Below are 16,419 nucleotides of genomic sequence, written 5' to 3' on the forward strand. Positions count from 1 at the left end.
TTGAATGGGTTTTTACTTTTATGAAAATAGCCTTCAATAGTAGTGAATGAGTCTTCGCTTTACGCCATTTAGTCTTATGAAAGATTTCACAGGAACAGTCTACTTTCGTAAAGCAGGGTATACCTGTATTTGTAAATAGCCTCTAGGAAATGAAATCTCACCCACAGTAGGTTGATTCTTAATTGCCTCTTTAGTTCAGAGGCAATTAGGGGGTGGTCAGTAAATGCTGGTCTTCGCATGATGTCTACATCCCACGAAGGAATAAATTTTGCTTTTTGTGCACGGTGATTATTTGTATTGTGCGTCACCGATAATGCTCTAATGAGAATATTTCTCTTGCAGGGGCAAGTGGAAATAGATGACCAAGTGGAAGGACTACAGTACTTGTCTGCAAAGTACAGATTTATTGACCTGAAACGGGTGGCAATTCATGGCTGGTCGTATGGAGGTTATCTGTCCCTCATGGGTCTAGTGAGGAGGCCAGACATATTTAAGGTGTGATCTCCATGTCATCTGCACAGTCCAATCTTTCAATTGGCTTTGGGGGAACTTGACCAATCCTCTGGAAGGTCCAGTGTTGGTGACGTCGAGTATGAACAAAATACAAAAATTACTCTTTTGTTCATTTTAATTTTGAGCAAGCTCAGAGTTGTTTGGTGTTCTTGTATCTATTAAGACTGAGCTCATTGTTCATGTGTAACCTTTTTCCTCATGATTCTTATGAACTACGTGGAAAGGTTGTTTCGCATGGTGGGAGAATGGAGGACAAGAGGGCACAACTTCAGGAATTAACGGCATCTACTTAGAATACAGATGCTTCAGAAATTCTTCAGCTAGAGGACAGTAAATCTAGAATTTGTTGCCACAAGTGGTTGTGGAGGCCAGGTCATTGGGTGTATTTAAGGAAGAGATTGATAGGTTCTTGATTAGCTTGGGCATCACTGGTAATGGGGAGTCTGAGTGGGGAAATCAACTCATGATTAAATGGTGGGGGAGATTTGATGGGCTAAATAGCCTATTTCTGCTCCTATGTCTTAAGATAAGAAAATTGTAGCTGTCAGCCTGCATTGGCTGGTATTAACTTCAGATATCTGCAGCACTAATGGACTCCACCCTTTTGGCAGACTTGGATTTTTAAAATATTTAAATTTAAACATGCAGCACGGTAACAGGCCCTTTTGGCCCACGTCCAATTACACCGAATTAGACCTACACCCCCAATATGTTTTGAAGGATGGGAGGAAACCGGAGCCCCCGGGTAAAACTCACGCAGATACAGGGAGAAGGCACAAACTTCCTTCAGAGAGCACGGGATTCAAACCCAAATCCAAATGCTGACGCCGTGACGGTGTTGTGCTAACCTCTAAGCCAACCATGCTGCCTTTGTGCTCTTGCCTAGTCTTTCACTCCTTCAATCTTCAACAGCTTAAGGCAAGCCAGTGACCTCAAATGATCACTATTATGACAGTTTTAAGTTGATCCCTCACAAAGATGACTGCTCACTTTTTAATCTTACAAAATCTCTGAATTTTGCTCATGTGATTTTTAAAGGGTGGGGGGGAGAGGAGTAAATTGGCCTAGACAAGGATGCGTTCTAATGCTGTCCCAGAGTTGGATTTTTAGAATGATCAAAGGTGGAGAGGCTGCTACAGAATTCAACAGTGAGGGAAAACTCCCGACAGCGCTTGAATCGCAAGAGGAGGATGTTTGCAAGAGGCCCGCAGATTATAAGCGTTTGGTTGAAGAGATTCAAGAAAATGGGAGAGAATAAATATTTTGGGTTGAGATCTTTTTCTTGTTCTCAAAGGTGAAGAGATGTTAAATGTGGCTTCAAATTCAAACTTGAAGTTCCATCGATCAGTCTGATTACTTTTCATATTTAGGGATGAGTAGGGGATGGGGGGAAGCTGAGATTTTCTGCCAATTATGGACTTTAAGCATTGCAACTTTGTCTCATGCAGGTTGCCATAGCCGGAGCGCCTGTGACACTGTGGATCTTCTACGATACTGGATACACAGAACGCTACATGGGTCTCCCAGATAAGAATGAGAGTGGCTATGATATTGGATCAGTAGCAATGCAAGTGGACCACTTCCCTCTTGAGTGAGTCTCACTATCTGGCCAGAACCATTGCATTTTCCCAGTTGGATCCCAATCCTATTCACTCTCATAATTCAAAGTGTTGGGTTGTGGAAAATAAACACTTTGGAAGCAACATTCGCATTAACCGTTTTTCTTTTATCCATGTGCCTGTCGGAGTCTCCTAAACGCCCCTGGCCTCCACCCCTGGCAATTCAACAGTGCAATCTGATGTGTTGAGTCCTCCAGCTTCTCTGTGATCACTTGAGATTCTAGTATCTGCAGAGGTTCTCCCTTCTCCACCAGAATTAAATTTCTAGATTTTAAATTTCAACGTACAGTGCGGTAACAGGCCCTTTCGGCCCACCAGCACGTGCCTCCCAATTGACCTGGTAGGTTTTTTTTTGAAGGGTGGGCGGAAACCGGAGAACACAGAGGAAACCCACGCAGACCCGGGGAGAGCGTACAAACTCAAACAGCGCAGGATTCAAACCCTCGTCCCGATCGCTGGTGCTGTAACGGAGTTGTGCTATCTGTACTGCCCTTTTGAATGATTGGTAATTTAGTTTGGGGAAGCCAATTTGAATAGGAAATTCTGCTTGACCCCCAGGGTAAAAAAAATCTCAGGTTTGTTGTGATGTCGTGTATGTACTCTGACAATAAATATGAATTTTGATTATTAATGTGCAAAGCTAGAATTAACTGCTACTAATGAAATTGCGAGCTTTAAGTCTACCTCCCTGAGCTGTGCATCTACATTGTTTTCAAACTGGAACCTAAATTTGGGTTTCTGATAAAAATGTCAATTTTTGTAATGTCTAATTTTTTTTTTAAAGTGAGAGGAATAGAATATAAGAGCAGGGATGTAATATTGAGGCTTCATAAAGCACTGGCGAGACTTCACGGAATATTATGAGAAGTTTTGGGCTCCAAGAAAAGATGTGCTGAAGTTAGAGAGGGTTCAAAGGAGGTTCACCAGGATAATTCTAGGAATGAGGAGTGGTTGACAGCTCTTGGCTTGTATTCATTGGAATCTAGGAGAATGTTGGGTGGGGGGGGATCTTATTGAAACATTTTGAATGTTGAAAGGCATGGACAAAGTAGAAAGGTTGTTTCCCATGGGAGAGTCTAGGACAAGAGGGCATAACCTCAAGGTTGAAGGGCGTCCACCTTGAACAGAGATGCACGGGAATTTCTTCAGCCAAAGGGTGGTAAATCTGTGGAACTTGGTGCCACAGGTGGTATGGAGGCCAGATCATTGGGTGTATTTAAGACTGAGATTGATATGTTCTCGATTAGCCAGGGCATCAAAGGTTCTGGGGAGAAGGCCGGGCTGTGGGGCTGAGTGGGAAAATGGATCAGTTCCTGATTAAATGGCAGGACAGACTGGATGGGCCAAATAGCCTATTTCTGCTCCTATGTCCTATGGATCTTATATTCAAGTGGTTTTGTCATGAATTCTTGTCACAGAAACATCAAATATCATTGTTGGCTGCAAGAAATGAATTGCAACACTAGTGAGCTTCACAACTTGCCTGAGCACTTAATTGTTTCAGTTTAACATTGTGATCTCGTTTCCATTTTTTCTCCCCCCATCCACAGACCAAACCGCCTGCTGCTCTTGCATGGGTTCCTCGACGAAAATGTCCACTTTTCTCACACCACAGTTCTCCTTAGCTTCCTTGTTCGATCAGGGAGACCGTATGACTTGCAGGTAAATCTATTAAACTTTTACTGACATCTCCAAGTAAATGCATTAAATTATTGCCCATGTGCATAATCCCCTCTATTATTTTAAGTGTTTGGGATTTTATGTAATGGTCCTTTATTTTCATTAATGATACAACTCACTGCAATAAACAGCCCAGCTCCAAGCTAGTGATGTTTTAATCAATAGCAAAATACTGGAGGTAACTTCAGAGAAGTTGCATAACTATAGGCAATAGATTGGAAAAAAAACAAATATGTACAGTAAAACCCCTGGTATCTGGAATTCAAGGAACCAGCAAAAATATTTGAGGAAAATAAATAAATTAGAATAAAATAATAGGTTAAAAAATACACAAGTTTTAAGTTGTAAATGTTCTCTGAAGTAACACAAAGTTTTGGTGAAGATGGGAGCAATTATTCAGCCAGTGGAGTGCCTTTGTTCATAGTGGCTATTTGAATAAAATTGCGTGAAACTGTAAACGCGTCACCAAGGATGAAGAGCTAGCTGATGCCGCTCACGGTTGGGGTTACTCTCTTAAAGTGTCTCCTTATCCCTGCTTAGTAAGAGTTGCCCCAGCCAGAGGTTTTATCTGAAAACTTGGTGGTTTCTTTTTCTTTTCTTTGGCTTGGCTTCGCGGTCGAAGATTTCTGGAGGGGTAATGTCCACATCAGCTGCAGGCTCGTTTGTGGCTGACAAGTCCGATGTGGGACAGAAACATGGTGGTGGGAGAGGAGTTAATATCTATAATATTAATATTTGCCTTTCGAGTGACTCCGTGGAGGGGGATGAACCTGCTGATGCAGCAAAAGTTAAATGTTTTCAAAGAATATGACTGAAAATAAAGTAAAATGGTTTAAGGTGAAGTTTGTTCAGTGTAAGTACAGTATAATATTTTTCATTTTTAAACTGTTCATTCTTAATGTTGGTATATTCGTTAGGCATTGTAAAATAAGCCTCAAGCAACTGAAAAATACACTTATCTGGCATCTTACAATCCCCATAGATGCCAGATAAATCGATTATTTGCCGGAATTTTGTGTGATTGTCAACTAAAATCCTGATACTTTTTTTATAATTTGAAAATAAACATTGTTCAATCTTTTAAGGTGTATCCCCAAGAACGACATAGTATTCGGGTCCCAGAATCTGGTGAACATTATGAACTGTATCTGCTCTACTACCTTCAGGAGAACCTGGCATCCCAGATTGCTGCCATGAAATAAAAGATGATGCCTGCTCCTGGTACCAAATTCAGCCAACAACCAAACACAGGAGATGCTAGAACTTGGACACTATTCCTTCACCTCATGAACAGATAGCTCCTCTTCAACTAATTATGGTTACTACATTTTTCACTTGTAACAGCCTCGGTCATAACAGCAATAGCCACCATTCCATTATGTCTTGGCATCCCTCTCTTCACTGCTCACTGCTACCATCTTTGAATCTCACATCTGGAACTCTCGCATCTGATCATCACCATTCCTTTGCACCAACATTTGTCTCATTTTCCTGGGATTCCCAGAAGATATCACTGATTGTGTCTGTTCTTTGAGAATGTAAATGGAATAAGATACATGAACACACAAAACTTAACCAAGAACATATCATGGGCATTAAGGATAATCTCTCATGAAGAATGACACAGAAGTTTTTTCTGAAGTTTAATGTTGCTAATTCCTACAACTGCTTGTAAATCTCCATCCTTAAACAGATGAATGAAATGTACTAATTTTCTTCTAGCTGACAGACATTTACGTTCCAGCATCCATCGCTGTACTGTTGTTCAATTGTTAAAAAACCATAAAATTATCACTGGTTTCCAGTGAAGTGGAGGGGGAATGCAGATGATTGTAAAACATTTTTTGAGCACTTTATGTACAAGTAATATTTTGATTAATGTCTAAATAGTAGCATCATTTTTAATTGCTTAAAATATCTACATCTGGTCATGGTTTATTTATTCTCTTTTGGAAACAAAGATGTTCTATCCTTGCCAGTTGGCATAGACTTTTGGTTGCCTGGATTAATTCTGTAATTATGGAGGTACAGGGCTTAATATTTCACAACAAAGATATTCTGGTGTCTGAAGCAAATAAGTGATGGAAACAGGCAGCATCATTGGTGATAGCAGTTCAAATTTTGCTTCCCTAACCTTTTACCAGAACAGCCCTGCTCAGCCACCGTCTAATTCCTGTTTTAGTACTGGAATCTTGCGCCACTTTTTTCACCCAGGTTATCTGAGCTATTGCATTTGATTTTGAGAAACATTCCCTTCCTAACTTTTCCATCTGATCTTTTACTGATTATCAAACAATTTCTTGGTATTTTGGCACTTTCAATATTTGTGACTGTCAGGTAAGTTTTAATGTCCGCATTTAAAACATGAAAGAAACAAATATCCTACTCATCACATTCAAATCATATGGAATCAGTTCAATATGTTAATGGGGATGTTGACAATCAGCCATGTTTTTGTTATATAATAGCCTTTGATCAACTGCTGAGAGTAAAAGACAAAAGTTTGCAGACACCATGATTGAGGTAAATACATACAAAATTGCTGGAAGGACTCAGTCGGTCTTGCAGTGTCACTTCTTCAGGGTAGGCATCTCTTGAAGAGATTTTTGCAGTGGATCAACTGAATGGAGTGAAAGGCTACAGACGCTGTGATTGTAGTAAAAACACCCTGAAATGCTGGAGGATCTCAGCCAGACTCACAGCGTCAAATATCTTTACCTCCTATGGACACTGTGACACCGGCTAGGTTCCTCCAGCATTTCAGGGTGTTGTTACTTTGATCCAGTGCTGTTGATTTTGGGTGTGCAAAGGTCAGAAGTGAGCAGATGTTAAGAGTGGGGTTGCACTGACGTGGCTGTACATTCACAGTGTATTTGTCTCAGAAACCTCGTGCTGCTTGCTTTTGGCTATGTTCTTTGTATTGTTGATGGTTTCACTTTGTGTTGTAATAATCTTTCTGTAACTTTTCACTAATCTGTGGCTTTGTCAGTAAGTCATCATGATTGGATATAGTGCTAGTGTGAGGCAAAAAATGCTGGAACGCAGCATATGCTGGAAGGCAGAACGCAGAATATGTTGTTTTTTAAAAAAAGAATCCCCTCTTACGGTGTGCTTGGCAGAGGCAATCCTTGCTTCCAGTTGTCCGTTACTCAGACCATTCACAGTGAAGTCCAACACAAGCTTGAGGAACAGCACCTCATGTTACAGCCTTGTGGATTCCACATTGATCTTTGGGTAACTTGAATTCTCTGTGATCCAGCTATGATATTGACTCTTTTCCTTTTTCTTTCCAGAAGTGAAGGACAGACCCTGTCAGTGTTAGTGAAAACACAAAGCTGGAGAAACTTAGCAGGTCAAACAGTGTACTTAATATTCATTCAGGTGTCTTGCCATTCGACATGGCTGAGCATGTCTCTCCATCTGTCACAATCTCTGACCTACTGAATTGTTCTTGTTGCCTCACCTGATCCCCTTCGGTGAAGGCTCCATCTTTGAGCTGAGACTGTAGTTGACGTTGGGTTCGTGATTATGCAGGGGAAAAAATGCTAAGGTGGTTTCCCGTTGCCTTCTTCAGTTGCAGTGTCCATACTGCAATTGATCAGCAGATTCATCTGTCCAGCGTTTTTAGTTTTACAACCATCAATTCCAATTTGTAGAATTTGCTTGTAGAAACCGTCCACCATCTGCAATTCATGGCTTCATGTTACCCTGATTGGAAGGCTAAACAGGTACTACACTTTACCCAAGGCTATCGGACGGAGGGAGCACTTTACACCTCCTTTTGCTGAGCAATTGCACAGCACTGACACCATAAGATACATAACCAATGTTTTGGGCTTGAGCCCTTCATCAAGGTATGAGCAAAATGTACTTTTAATAGTAAAGGTTATGTGTCTTTATCTTTGCTCTATAAAGAACACTTTGCTCATACCTTGATGAAGGCCTCAAGCCTAAAACGTTATCTATCTTTATATACGCTATATAAAGTACACTATTGGACCTGCTGAGTTTCTCCAGTGTTGTGTTCTTACTTCAACCACGGTGTCTGCAGACTTTGTGGTTTACCCCTGTCAGTGTTATCCTGTCAGCAAATCCCCACAACTCCTCCCTCACCTTATTAAGCTTCTCTCCTCTTTCTCAGACCTGGTGAAAGTTCTTCCCACAGTAACAGCCTGACCTCCTGGGGATTTCCAGCATATTCTATGATTATGACTCCAGCTTTTGCACTTTGATTTTTCAATAACTGGTCCATAGCTGCAGTGTCGCTATAAATCCTGTGCTGTTGGTGATCCCTGAGAACGAAGTTGCTCCAGAAACTGGTATCAATGATTTTTCCAATTTTGACTTTTTCTCCCACATCTCTTGTTCCTTTTGCATTTTTGACTGAGAAATAATTTTGGCATTAGCGATTGATGGGGATGCGCAAACTGAACACAGTGGAATTCCTAAACCAAACCAAATTCAACAGAGATTGTTTTGCCGAACCTCTGAATAAAAGTATTCTTACTGGGCACACTTGAAAAGTTAATGGAATATACTGTTGAATGCTTGTATTAAGAATAGTGATAACAATTTAGTTACGATTTGTGGTATTGGGGAAGGGGTTAAAAACTATCAGAGCCATTTTTCATTGAATGGCATTCTGCCTTGGAAAAGCTTCATTTCTCCTGTTGGTGAGCACAGCAGTCATAATGGTATTTCTTCATTGAGGAGAAATAAACCAACTTCAAGTGTTCCCTGAAGGGTCCATGTTACATGGTTTATAATTTCAGACAATTTGTACAATTCGTAAAAGAATTGGCCTGAAAATTCTCTGATTTCTATCACAACATAAAGTTATTCTTTATCAAGAAATAATCAGATGACCTCCTCAGCCACTTCTACGATTCACAATAATCATAGATCAGTTCTTGCCTCAGAAACACATTCCTGCCTCGATTTGCTTCACGTTCACAAGTCACTCACTCATTCTTCGACTTGCTCGAAGATGCAGAGAAATAAGATTCTTTGCATTCTGGGCCTAACTGACCGACCCTGTTCTGTGGCATAAAAGTAATTTGTAAAATATTTAATGTAAAAAAAAAAGTTTTTTGTTTAGATTGAACACCTTTTGAAAGGCACAAGCAACGTCAGTCAGTGTGATGTTTTGTTAGTAGTGATTTGCATTAATGCTTCACAGGACTTTGATGCTTATTTTTGGAACTTGGGATGGGATGGATGAACTTCATGGAAAAGGCCATGAATGTTGATCAATCATTCTAGGGACTGTTCTCATTGTGGTGCATGCAAGAGAGACCACAAACACAAATTTCACCACTATCTGTCAAGGAAATTGTAATTGTGTCCCATAAGCACGGAATGAACATTGAATTTTAACACTGAATTTCTTTTGTATGTTTAAGTGCTGCTGTTCATATCAAATAAATACTGTACATGCTGATATTTTGTGTATCTTGAGTATTCTTAAACAGTCAGGGTTACAGAATCATAAACCAGTGGATAATTCTCACAATTCTCCAAATAAACGAATGATCCTTTTCACTTTTGTCTTGAGTGGAGAAATGCTCTTTTGTTTTAAAAGGATTAACTTCTGGGTGGTGAGATGGCAAATGGAGTTTAATCTGGATAAGATGCACTTTGGAAGGTCAAATCTGAGAGTGGAGTACATGGTCAATGGTAGGATTCTTGACAGTGTGGAAGAACAAAGGGAATTTGTGGATCAAGCCCATAGATCCCTTAAGGTTGCCACACAAGTTGATAGGGTGGTTGGGAAGGTGTTTGGTGTGCTGGCCTTCATTAGAGGAGGGGTTGAGTTCAAGAGCCGTGAGATGTTGCTGCTCTATAAAACTGGTGAGACCATACTTGGAGTATTGTGTGCAGTTCTGGTCCCCTCGTTACAGGAAGAATGTAGAAGCTTTAGAGGATGAAAGAGATGATTTACCAGGATGTTGATTCAATATTTTTTTGTCATGTAATAAGCAGAAAATATAATATTACACAAAATTTCCTTTAGTCTACCACAAGGCAGTCAAAGATTTGCTATCAGCAAAGGTGCCCCTTACAGACAGAGCAAGAGAAGCAGAAGAGAGTCCCCCCAGAACCACTGAGTGTCCATGGATTTTCCTCCAGCGCTCCCACAGCCACACAGCCTTCAGTCTAAACTGTCGGCAACACAAACTTCAGATCCGAACCTCCAACACGATCTGGAAGCTGTCAGCACCCTTGCCACACTCTTGCATCCTGGTTCCAATACCTGGTACCCCTTTAGCCAGTCTCCAGCAGTCCTCAGCCTAGTGTGAGGCCCTTGATTGCAGTTGCCAGCAGACCGCAGCCTGCATGGGTTCCTCGCCTCAAGTTACCAACAGCCCACCGCCTGTGGGTTGGTTCTTCAGCCTCAGAGCCCCTCTCTGATCCACCACTTTGGTCACCACCCTGTAGGTTGTCTCTTCTCAAATTGGGTGGTGTCCCTATTTTCTTGTGTCTTGTGCCCTGTGCCAGTCCTCTGCTTCCCCGGAGTGTGCAACTCCTTGAGGCCACTGCCAAACATAGGTGCTGCCATCTTGGACCCAGACCCCGAGGGATGTTAAAACAAACCACATAAAGCCTGCATGGAGCCAACAGCAGTCAGACTGGGCAGTAAGAATGGAGAACGTGTCTTAGGAAGCAAGGATGAACAAGCTAAGGCTTTTCTCTTTGGAATGATGAAGGACAAGAGGAGACTCAAGGTTGACAAGATTATGGGAGGCGGGGCATAAACAGGATAGACAGTATCTTTTTCCCAGGGCAACAATGGTAAGTACCAGAGGACATCTGTTCAAGACGATTGGAGGCAATTTGAGGAAGAAATATTTCATTTTAGAATGTTTTCCTTGGCAGTTTGAAAATGTTCTCGTATCTTACATAAATGATTATTACAATTTCAGTTCCTATCTCCTTTCTCCAGTCATTTATTGAAACAGCATCAATTGCTTATCTTCCCCAGCGATCTTGTTGACTATTACAAAGTGTGACAGATTATGTTGTGTTTGTATTGTATATAGATAAGTTTTGGGGAGATAGATTGGGGCAGGTTTTTTAGAGTAGGTCACATACAAACAGATCTCACTTAAAATACTGGACCTCTGCTCAAGCCATAAAGAAAGAGGTTATCATCTGGAAAACCCTGATGGGGCAAGTTTCTTCAGCAAGACACTGACGTGGCTGATTAAGTGGGATCAGTTTGTGTCCAGGAACAACAAATCTCTGAAAACCTGTTCGGTCACCATTTACCTTTCAAGCACCAAAGCCTGATGAACTTCATAAATGTTAAATTCTGTGCATAGTATAAGAATTGCCTGCAACCAATGAACTTGGATGAATGCGAAGTGAGATTGGACTGTGAATCGAAGAACTTTTCTAAACTTACATACATATGTGCTTAAAATGAGAAGGGGGTTAAAGTTAGGCTAGTTAAGTTAATAGTGATAAGTTAAAGTGTGATCCTGTTTTCATGTCTAAAGATAATTAAAAGCAACTTCTGTTTAAGTAACCATTTGTCTTGGTGAATATCTATTGCTGCTGGGTTTTGTGGTCCTCTGGGCTCATAACAGAAGGAAGGGACAATGAAATATGATTTTAGATGTTCGATCTGTGTTCTGAAGTTCTGTGTCATAAGCCAACCTGCTTGGCCACATCCAAGTCTCTTTCATTTTAAACATCTCTTGTGCCGAGATTACAGCCTGCACCTGGGCTTCTCTGACACAGTTTCAGCATTTATCATGCAGTGGAGCAGAAAATCACACCCAGGAGTTTTATCTTTAATCCACTCTGCCAAACAGTAGGACAGTATTACTCTGCAGAATGTATAATGCCATTCGTAACCCCAGTGCAGACCTCATTTCACTTGTAACCACTTGATTGCTTACAATTTACCCTCCTAATTTAATGTATATATTCTGTGCACCCTGCTTCCCAAGCTGGGATTTGGAAGCCTAAATCCTGAGGCTGGTTACAGCTGCCCCAGTGCAACTAATGGAATTGATAACTGTTCTCTTGTTAGCTACCAGATGGCCAATTAATAATCCATTCCATGTGCATTCCATTTAACTGTTACTTCAGAAATTGAGTTGCAGATAAGAAATTTAATCAATTCCTGTGAGACTGAAGGAAGCTACGACCGATCGGAGCAAACAGAAGTATAAAGTGAATGTACGTGTAATTGCAAAAAATTTTCTTTCTTTGGCTTGGCTTCGCGGACGAAGATTTATGGAGGGGTAATGTCCACGTCAGCTGCAGACTCGTTGGTGGCTGACGAGTCTGATGTGGGACAAGCAGACACGGTTACTGAGTACATAAAGCTCTTAAATAACAAATCTCTTCATGAGTGATAAACTAGTTATCTTTTAAATGCTGATTCATTGCTCAGCTCAGCCTGACAGTTTATATGATTTAATCCAACACTGCTGTGATCTATTCCTTATTTTAGTTTACTTGTCAGTTTTACAGCCACCATTAATACACTTTAAGATGACCCTTCAACAAGGGAAAATCAACATTATTTTAAACACTAAGTTCAAGTCCTGTAATAATCCTGTTAAGTGTGTGTTTGTCAGCTGCAGTTTGGTTTCCATTATTGAGAAAATACCTTTTTGATTTAAATAAAAATTAATTCTGTGTCACCCTGGGCTATAATAACATGACAAATAAATCGTATTGCAGTCAAATAGAAAATAAACAGACAGTTACCCAAGCAGCTATTTTCAGATTGTGCATGTAGTAAAGTGAGCCAGCGCAGAGTCCTGATTGAAGATAACATTGTAGGTAGCAACATTTATACTTCCCACACAACTCTGGAAGTTTGACATTTTCATGTAAATTATAATCTATTGATTATTTTAGCACATGCATCTCATTTTTTTTAATGTAGACATACAGCACGGTAACAGGCCATTTCAGCCCACGAGTCTTACACCCCTGATACATTTTGAATGGTGGAGGAAACTGGAGCCCCCGGAGAAAATCCATGCAGACATGGGGAGAACATACAAACTCCTTACAGATAGTGTGGGATTTGAACCCCATTCCCAATCGCTGACGCTGTAAAGGTCTTGCACTAACCGCTATACCTACTATGCCAGCATTATTATTTAACAAACAATCTTGAAATTTGATTTAAGTTTAAAATCCGTGTCCCCCTGACAAACAGGCCCCCTGTGTGGCTACGGTTGAGGTGAAGAGAACCCTATCCAAAGTGAACCCACACAAGGTGGTGGGACCAGACAACAAAACTGGTTGAGTACTGAAGAACTGCGCAGACCAATGGAGCTCTTGACGGACATCTTCAACACCTTACTGCTGCAGTCTTATCGTTCCCGCAGGGTTCAGACAGCCGCCATCATCCCAGTACCAAAGAGGACAATGATAACAGGCCTCAGTGACTATCACCCTGTGGCACTGAGCTCCACAATTATGAAATGCTTTGAGTATCTGGTGATGGAATTAATCAAAACACACCTTCCAGAGACACAGGGCCCATTTGAATTTACATACCATTGCCCTCTTTGGTATCGGGGTGATGGTGGCTGTCTTGAACCCTGCGGCAATCATGGCCTTGCTGCAGTGACATGTCCTTAAGTACTTGACCTGGTATGTTGTCCAGTCTTGCTGCCTTATCAAATCCTGGTCGAGAAGCTGTTCTCGCTAGGACTCAACACCCCTCTCTATAATTGGATTCTGAGCCTTAAAGGAAAGACCATGGATTGTCTAGTTGCCAGCTGAACGCTGAGCATTGGCACACCGCAGGGCTGTGTGCTCAGCCCATTCCTGTAAACATTACTGATTCACAACTGCACTGCCAGATCCAGCTCCAACAGAGTCATCAAGTTTGCAGATGACATAACTGTTGTTGGCCTCATCAGCAACAACAACGAGACACAAAGGTGGAAAATGTCAACATGTTGTAGGAATGGCCATACTTATTTAAAGTCTTGGCCAAGTTTGGGTTTGGGCAGTGGTTTATTAACTGGGTAAAAACCCTCTACCATCTCCGGGCCAAAATTATCACCAATGGACAGATCTCAACAGCGTTTCCCCTGAGTAGATTGAATCGACAGGGCTGCCCTTTGTCTCCAGGACTCTTTGTCTTGGCCGAAGCAGTTAGCCAGGATCCTGATATAAAGGGTTTCAAAGTAATCAGACAATTCATAAAATTAACCTTATGTAATTTTGTACTTAACAGACGCCATTAACTTCCTCACCAAATTACAGACTCTATAAAATACTTCAAGATATAAGGGGAACTGGGGAAAAAAGTGAAATTATTCCATTAATGAGTTTTGATTATACTGAATATCAGCGAACCAGCCCATTTAAGTGGTATCCAAATGTTATAAAATATCTTGGAATAACTGTAGATAATAACCTTAAAATTTTGTACAAACTTAATTACCTCCCATTACTCACTAGAATTGAAGAGGATCTGAGTAGATGGATGACTTTTCCCATTATTCTCATTGGCAGAGTCAACTGTGTAAAAAAGAACATGTTACAGAGGTTACAATATCGTTTCCAGTCCTTGCCCATTCCACTGCCCCAAACTTTCTTTAAACCCCTCAACAAACATGTTGGACAATTTATATGAAATTATAAAGTGCCCATAGAATCTATGCAAAAATTAACATGGGATTATAGATTAGGGGGCCTTTGATTACCCAGTTTTAAAAATTATTATTTGGCAACTCAAATCCAATTTATTTCATCCTTTTTTGAAGGTGATGGTGTCCTTTCCTGGATACAAATTGGACTGCACTCCCTAAAAGAAAAGTGATTTTATTTATCAATGGAACTCCAGGATTATATCCAACAGGACAGACAATCCTATTTTAAAGCATTTGATTAAAATATGGTGTGATATTCATGGAAGTTTTGGACTGATAATGGGACTGTCCCCAAAAACTCCTCTGAGACAAAATGAACTCAGCCATGACTCTAAACAATAAGATTTTGGAAATTGGGCATCACAGAGGATCCAACATTTAGAAGACTATTACAACAAAGGAGTTTTCATGTCGTTTGAACAATTTTTAAATAATTTTTTATTTTTCATACTGTGAACATATCAACCAAAATATATACAAACGTTTCTAATTAAATATACACAGTGGCATTTTCTTCATTTTTTCCCCCTACCTTCCCTCCCTCCTCCAAAACCAATAAATATTCAACACTTATAATACAATAAAACCATTAAACAATGTCATCACACAATGAAAGATAAACAAGAAAAATGTGTCATCCACTTTTAAACACTGGATCAAGTCGTTTTGTCTTATCATTTTGGGGGGTAGAGGTCTGAGGCAAGCCCTCTCTGTTATGTTCCATGTATGGTTCTCAAATTTGTTCAAATAATGTGACTTTATTTTTTAAATTATATGTTATTTTTTCCAATGGAATACATTTATTCATTTCCATGTACCATTGCTGTATTCTCATGCTCTCTTCCATTTTCCAAGTTGACATTATACATTTATTGCTACTGCTAAGGCTATCATAATGAATCTTTTTTGCGCTTTATCCAATTTGAGGCCTAGTTCCTTACTTCTTATGTTACTTAGAAGAAATATGTCTGGATTTTTTGGTATGTTATTTTTTGTGATTTTATTTAATATCTGATTTAGATCTTCCCAAAACATTTTCACTTTCTCACATGCCCAAATTGCATGTACTGTTGTTTCCATTTCTTTCTTACAGTGAAAACATCTATCTGCTAATGTTGGATCCCATTTTTTAAAAACTTTTGGGGTGTGATATATAACCTGTGTAACCAATTATACTGTATCATGCGTAACCTCGTGTTTATTATATTCTTCATAGTTCCAGAACATAATTTTTCCCATGTTTCATTTTCTATCTTTATGTTTAAATTCTTTTCCCACTTTTGTTTGGGTTTACAGCTTATTTCATCATTTTCCTTCTCTTTCAGCTTGATGTACATGTTCGTTACAAATCTTTTAATTATCATTGTGTCTGTAATCACATATTCAAAGCTGCTTCCTTCTGGTAATCTCAGTCTGTTTCCCAATTTATCCTTTAAATAACCTTTCAGTTGATGATATGCAAACATTGTAACATGAGTTATTCCATATTTGTACTTCAACTGTTCAAATGTTAATAAAATATTTCCCAAAAAACAATTTTCTATTCGTTTAATTCCTTTTCTCTCCCATTCTGTGAAGGAAAGGTTATCTATTGTAAAAGGGATTAGCGGATTTTGCGTCAATAGAAATTTTGGTATTTGGTAATTCATTTTTTTCCTTTCTAAGTGAATCTTCTTCCATATATTGAGTAAATGATGCAATACTGGTGAGCATTTATATTGTACCAGCTTTTCATCCCACTTATAAAGTATATGTTCCGTTACCTTCTCCCCTATTTTATCTAGTTCTATCTTAGTCCAGTTTGGTTTTTCCCTTGTCTGGTAAAAATCTGATAAATACCTTAATTGTGTGGCTCTATAATAATTTTTAAAGTTTGGTAACTGCAAACCACCTTGGTTATACCTCTCTGTTAATTTATCTAATGATAAATGAAATTTATCAGTTTCCCCCCTTTCCACAAGAATTTCCTTATT

The 16,419-nt window shown here is 39.8% G+C and overlaps 2 protein-coding genes across 10 annotated transcripts in view; one reads left to right on the forward strand and one right to left on the reverse strand.

Moving 5' to 3' along the window:
- Window positions 1-9,252, forward strand: part of LOC138749870 (dipeptidyl peptidase 8-like) — a 47,889-nt gene extending 38,637 nt beyond the window's left edge. For all 3 annotated transcript variants that reach the window (XM_069911834.1, XM_069911836.1, XM_069911835.1), the window contains 4 exons: window positions 343-495; window positions 1,962-2,104; window positions 3,683-3,794; window positions 4,898-9,252. In XM_069911834.1, coding sequence (XP_069767935.1) covers window positions 343-495; window positions 1,962-2,104; window positions 3,683-3,794; window positions 4,898-5,014 — 525 coding nt within the window. In that variant the 3' untranslated portion in view covers window positions 5,015-9,252. The remainder of the gene's footprint in view (window positions 1-342; window positions 496-1,961; window positions 2,105-3,682; window positions 3,795-4,897) is intronic.
- LOC138749874 (organic solute transporter subunit beta) overlaps window positions 1-16,419 on the reverse strand; it is a 110,374-nt gene that overhangs the window by 86,075 nt on the left and 7,880 nt on the right. For 4 of the 7 annotated variants that reach the window (XM_069911849.1, XM_069911848.1, XM_069911842.1 and 1 more), the window contains exon 2: window positions 14,239-14,315. In XM_069911849.1, the coding sequence (XP_069767950.1) occupies window positions 14,239-14,315 (77 nt within the window). The remainder of the gene's footprint in view (window positions 1-14,238; window positions 14,316-16,419) is intronic. The other 3 variants (XM_069911853.1, XM_069911852.1, XM_069911850.1) reach the window with 1 other exon arrangement.

Source organism: Narcine bancroftii, chromosome 14 (assembly GCF_036971445.1).
Source record: "Narcine bancroftii isolate sNarBan1 chromosome 14, sNarBan1.hap1, whole genome shotgun sequence".
Taxonomy (NCBI): domain Eukaryota; kingdom Metazoa; phylum Chordata; class Chondrichthyes; order Torpediniformes; family Narcinidae; genus Narcine; species Narcine bancroftii.